This window comes from Cynoglossus semilaevis, chromosome 2 (genome assembly GCF_000523025.1).
Source record: "Cynoglossus semilaevis isolate Cse_v1.0 chromosome 2, Cse_v1.0, whole genome shotgun sequence".
Classification (NCBI taxonomy): domain Eukaryota; kingdom Metazoa; phylum Chordata; class Actinopteri; order Pleuronectiformes; family Cynoglossidae; genus Cynoglossus; species Cynoglossus semilaevis.
In genome coordinates, this window is record NC_024308.1 from 5310715 (window position 1) to 5317057 (window position 6343).

At 42.4% G+C, this 6343-nt stretch overlaps 1 protein-coding gene across 1 annotated transcript in view; it reads left to right on the forward strand.

Moving 5' to 3' along the window:
• Nucleotides 1-6343, forward strand: part of adamts10 (ADAM metallopeptidase with thrombospondin type 1 motif, 10) — a 41219-nt gene that overhangs the window by 18665 nt on the left and 16211 nt on the right. The window contains 7 exon segments of the mRNA XM_025054157.1: nt 1248-1393; nt 2333-2376; nt 2893-2998; nt 4677-4823; nt 5042-5183; nt 6318-6340; nt 6342-6343. The exon segment at nt 6342-6343 is cut by the window's right edge and continues 68 nt beyond it. Coding sequence (XP_024909925.1) covers nt 1248-1393; nt 2333-2376; nt 2893-2998; nt 4677-4823; nt 5042-5183; nt 6318-6340; nt 6342-6343 — 610 coding nt within the window.

Consider the following 6343-nt stretch of genomic DNA (forward strand, 5'->3'; position numbering starts at 1 on the left):
TTTCCCTGCACTCTCCTACTCCTAGAAAGCAGCTTCGCTCTAATCCTGCCTCCGCTGTGATCCGGTGAGGTCAAGTGTTTTAGAGCTTTTCAAACTGACAACGTCACTTCATGATGTACGAGGGACTATTGAAGCCTTCTCCCCTTTAATCACTTTTATTTGCCTCTACACGCTACATGGTTCTTTAGAATGTGTTGAGAATGTAATGAACCATTAGAGATGGTTTTTTTTCACAGAACAGAAAGTGCAGAAAACAGGCCTGAAACACTGCAATACAGGAAGCCGAGGGCTGGGTTAAGATAACATTGTTGACCTCTCACCTGATTGCTGAAATCTCCTCTGTGTTGACTTTGGAATGACCGTACATTATTAATGTATCCCTGCAATAACACGGAACGGCAGCAGGAGTTTACTGTAGCGTCTGGGGATGTTTTTCTAACGTGATGTCTGACACTAATGGATTATAATGACATCTGGTTAATTGTTTGATCAAAAAAAGGTGGAAAATGTTACTCAGCATCCAGTCATCTGCATCACAGTACCTGGTTCAGGGAACAACACTGTTGACCTGACTGTCATTGGGCTGAAGCTGAATCCCTCCAGTTTTCCTTCCATCTTTTCTTTCCATCTTCAAAAGTCATGTTGAATTCAAAAACCATAGTTAAAATTTCTACCGTCTCAGCCAAGCAATTAAATGGGGAAAAAATAAGAAGCTAAAGTTGTTTATATATATGTATAGTATAACCACCATTGTAGGAACTGTGTCACAATAGAGCTCTGTGTTTCCTCTGCAGTAGAAGTGTAACAGAGATTACGCCAATCACCAATTGGTTGGAAAACTCACGACACTCGCTTGGTCTGTGAATGTAACCTCGGATGTAGAAGCTGTGCCAGGACACAGAGCTTTGGACTTCCAATGATGGGAAAATAAGTAACTGGAAATATTTGTGTCGGAAATTGGTATTGAAAATACATTTTCCGAGTGTCATGTCTGGAAATCTGGTGGTGGATGCAGACGTGAAGGAACAAGTGTGTTCTTTGTTCAGTCTGGTTGGTCTGTGCTGCAGGTCCAACACTGATGGTCCGGGTACTGACTGATCATCCTACTGTACATCAGGACCAGTGACTGATCTAGGCCAGAGATCATCCCTGGCTCTGCCGTTCAGTTTGGTTTTTGCTGGTCAAATATCCACCTGTCACTAGTTTCTTTTTAATATTCCTGTTTCCTGCTCTTGTCTCTCCTTCAGCCAGCACTGGAGATAAACCACCATGCGGGGAAGTCTTTGGACAGCTTCTGTAAGTGGCAGAAAACCATCCAGCACCGCAGCAGCTACGGGAATGCCATACCAGACAACGGGATCGCTCACCACGACACCGCTGTGCTTATCACCAGGTCAGAAACACCGGTTCTCCCAAAGGTCAGACTGAAAGTGCTCAGGTGATCGTAGTGAATCAGGTTTGGTGTTTATTCAAGGGATGGATGGTGTTTAGTTGAGTTTCAGCACAGACTTTCTCTCAGTTCTCTTGGGCTGTTTCTTCATCCTGTCTGGAGTAATGATAAAGCCGGTGGTGCTCTGCCCAGCCCAGTCAGACCTGAGGAGGGAGTGAGGAAAACAATGACAGATTTACCGTCCTGTTGGAAGAAGCAGTCTGAAATCTTAAGCCTGAGAGTTGACAACCTGAAGAAGAACTTAAAACAAAGAAAAGGTGTTTTAAATTTCAGGACGTTGCACAAAAACCTCCAGTTCTTTCTCCGTTTCTCCCTGGTCTGCGTTGTTAGTGATAGACAGCAGTGTGTAAACACATCATAAACCGGAGAAAGAAAAAAAAACAAAACAGTGGTGCTATTGATTGAGGAATGTGCATCAGCAAACAGCAGAGACGTGGTTTGTTCACAGGCATCTGACGGGGCTGGGCAGAGCTGCCACAAATACTTTCCTATTCTTCCTCGCAGAATGTGCTGTAAGCTCATGTCAAACAGAGAGAGGGGGAGTCGGGGGGAGGGGGAGAGGGCGTTAAAGCAGATAAATGTTATTGCTTTTTCTAACTGTGGTGGTGGTGGCGGCTTTGTGAGAGTGGTTTGGTTTTACGATGTGCATTTATCAGTCGGAGGGTGGAAGCTTTCCAGACAGATGACACCGCACTGACCATCCAAAGATTTCCTGCAATTGTTCCTTCGAAAACTATATCTTCCTGTTATCACTGCTGCCCCCTGTGTTTCCCCACCGTCTGAGTGTGTGACTGAGAGTGGACAGACACACGGGTCGACACATTTAACCTGTATGCTCTTTGTTCTTGAAAAATACAAAAACACACTTTGTCTCCTCTGCAGGTACGACATCTGCATCCAAAAAAATAAGCCCTGCGAAACCCTAGGTAACGCACACAAACACCTTCAACAACAAGGAGACAACACACACACACACACACACCAACACCTTCAACAACAAGAAGGAGACAATTTTATCATTTTACCACTAAATGAACTTCATCAAGGGTCACTCATGATATTTTAAATACTGCAGTTATAATATAGAATTATATCAAATTACAACAGTCACTGACTGCACTGTGATCTACTGGTTATGGTGATGTCTTGCTTGTTTGTACTGAATTGAGTTTCCAGTTAGTTTACTGCAAAACAGCCCATATTCCAGTGAGATCACTGCTCTTTATTTTTATTTTTTTATTATTTTAGGAAGCGCAACACTTTAGTCGTCCTCTAAACATGTTTTTTTAACCTCTTTAAAAATGTCAGTAAGTGACATCTAACTAACTGTAATGCTTCTTAGTACATCACTGTATGAAGAAAAATAATACACCAAATAAAGACCAACCTCAAATAAAGCCTTAAGTCAGAAGGACATCATCCTGTCTGTCTGTGTTTGTCAGGTTTGGCTCCTGTAGGAGGAATGTGTGAACCCGAGAGGAGCTGTAGTATCAATGAGGACATTGGCCTGGGAACAGCCTTCACTATCGCCCATGAGATAGGACACACGTGAGTGACACACACAAACACACTCCTGCCACCGCTGTGCCGTGTGTGTCGTCTGACACTTTTCCAAAGAAAAAGAAAAGAAAGTGGGGGAAAAAAATCATATCATATTCCCTGAAGCCAGTGCACAGTGTGATCATCAGACATTAGATCCTGAGAATCAACGGATGAGGTAAAACAACAGGATGACTGTATGCATTGCAATGCAAAAAAGGTTACAGAAGAGCCATGATCATGTCATCAGTGATACTTGGTAATACACCTAGTAAAAAATGACCAAATGGAAGAAACAATGGTGGTGAATGGAAAAGGCACCAGGATAGAGCCCTGTGGTACACCGGGTTATGATTGGCTATTGAAAAAATGTAAACATTTTTGATTTCTAAATAGTCTTTTCTTTAAGCCACACTGGTAAAAAAAAAGATTGCATCTACAAATGCCTCTCTTCTACTTTACTTGGATGTAGTAGCAAAATGAGTTTGAAACAATTAGGGAGTAGCAATGTTATTATGTAAAGACTTAAATTCAAAGCAGCACCTAAAGTGTTCTGAGTAGTTAGTTTGGTGTCTTTGAATAGACAAGCAGCACAGGAGTCCATCCTTCACATACTGTTCAGGAATGCTAGCATACTGCACGTGAAATACTCCAAGTTACAGCTAGCCTCATGTAGAACCAGCAGGAGACGGGCCATGTGCTTTCAATTGGTCTGGCCAGAGTGTCAGCACCTGACCACCTGGAGATGCTCAGACATGTAAATATGCTACACATGAAGGCCTCTCCTGACTATAAACACATTTCAAATCCCGTTTGGCCCCATCGCGGACTGAGAGAAGAGAGAGAAGATTTTATGTTTGGCTGAAACAAGAAATAAAATTAAAACATATGGCATGAAAAACACTAAAGTCGAGCGCAATAAATACACAGAGATTACTGGCTTTATTGTTTTCATGAGAAACAACAGAGATGGTTTATTCTTCTTATTCACAGAGTATTATTCAATTATATTTTGCACACAAGATCTTTGAAAACAGATGGGACATTCATCACGTGATGCTCATAATATCATTTATAACTCAGTCCTTAAACCACCCCACCAGTCCGAGCAGCGTGACTGTTTACTGTGTTGCTGATTTATAGGTATGTGTGCATGGGTAAATGTCTCTCCTCGGCCTCAACACAATCTACATTTGTTCTTAATTGTCATAAAAAATTGTTTTGACATCAGTCGTGCAGCATTAGATTAAACGCAGGCCCGTTTGCGGTTGAACGTACCCACATGAAAGGACACAGAGACAGATGACTCAGCCGGGGGAATCCAAACGTCCAGGACATTCATAATTCAGGCTTAAACACGGCTACCGTGGCTATCATTGCTCATGGAAAACATAACACCACGTTTGAATGTGATGTACGATGGTTTGGTGAACTACAGTTGACTGTGGTTGTAGTTGACGACCAAAGTTTGACAGTTACAGTCACTTACTTCAACCATAAAAATGGCAGAATCCCAACATACGTATCATATGGAGAAACATCTGGTCAAAAGGTTTTGATGGATGAAGGTGAACACTTGTGACAGCTGTGAACTCTTATACAGTTTGTCACATATGTGTTTTTTTTTTCCACCGTGATCTCCATCCCTTCCCACATCCCCTCTGTGTGTGTTTTTGTGGATCTTTAGGTTCGGAATGAACCATGATGGCATGGGGAACGCATGCGGCTCCCGCACTCAGGAGACCGCCAAGCTGATGGCCGACCACATCACCATGAAGACAAACCCGTTCATCTGGTCTGCCTGTAGCCGCGATTACATCACCAGCTTTCTGGAGTGAGTCAGTCTGACGGAGATGTGCAGCGCCACAAATGATCTGATCATTAAAGGTTCCAGGCCTGGAAAAAAAAGACATTTCTGTTTTCTAAAGTCAGAGACATTTAACTAAGAGATGGAACCTGACATTGAACACATCATTTTCTTGGAGCCAGTTTTCTGTTGCCTCATCAGCTGATCTTACTCTGCCGTTTGTCTTCTGTTCACTGGTGCTCTAGCTCCGGTATGGGCTCCTGTCTGAACAACGTCCCACCGAAGCAGGAGTTTGTTTACCCCACCACGGCCCCAGGTCAGGCCTACGACGCAGACGAACAGTGTCGCTTCCAGTATGGCGTCAGATCTCGACAATGTAAATATTCGGTGAGGGCTTTATTCCATCTGTAAACACTTGTTGATCGTGGTTTTTTCCCTCCTCATCTGTAAACACTTGTTGATCGTGGTTCAGTTTTTTCCCTCCCCTTGCTGTCTCATCTTGTTTCACAGGTAGAGTTAATGACTGTTGAAAACGTCAAATAAACATTTGTGTCAAAAGTAAATATTCAAATATGAAACCCAAACAGTTTCCCAGACTTTCAGCTAAAGTGGAGTTGTTGCAGGTCCTTGTACATGTTGGGGGTGGGGAGGTGGGGTGGGGGGTAAACAATGATGTAAACAAAAAGAAGAACCTGAACATTTATTAACGTGACTTGTTATTTTACTATTAATACTAGGCCATTCAGTAATATTGTGTGTGGTCTTTATTTTAACACGTGCACATGCATGCATGCATCTAAAAAGAATACACAGCACCCATTTTTTTTCAGCACACTCTCCTCTAGATGGAGCTGTTAAAAATATGTAATCAACTTAAAAAATTCTTTAATGTTTTTGTTGTTTTCTTTGCGCCCATCAGTCTTTGACGTTAACTGTTAGTTACAGTTAACGTCGGTAATACAGCGATGACTAGAACGTAGCATTTATAATCAAAGTTGACATGAGCAACACTGTCATTTTACCAATTTCTTCTTTTAGTCATATTTTTAACGACTCCACGGTGTGATCTACAAGAATTCACATTATTCAGAGTAGCTTTAATCTGTGTTCTGAATGTTTCCGTGCAGTGATGATCCCTGTCCTCCCCCGGTCTTTTCTTGAACCCTCACAGAAGGATTTCTCCTTAAAGTCCAATTCTCTCAGATGTTATGAAACATCTTGCCGTACCTTTGCTGAACCTTAACATAACTTCCATGGCCTGGTCATCGTTACGGGGGCCAGACTCTGAGGGAAGAGACATCTGGAAGAGCAGACTGCTTTATAGACTCATTATTATCGATACTATGTGGTCAGAGCATATGTACATGATAAAATTGGGCCCATCTGTTATAGACGTTAAGGCCGAGGGGGGAAAAAGTGGAGTCAGCAAAAGTCTCAGAGCTTATATAACACCGTCAGGTTTATTCGCTCTGTTCATTGTTCTTTCCGCTCCATCATCTGTATTTTATTCTCCTTCCACAGGAAGTGTGCAGCGAGCTCTGGTGCAT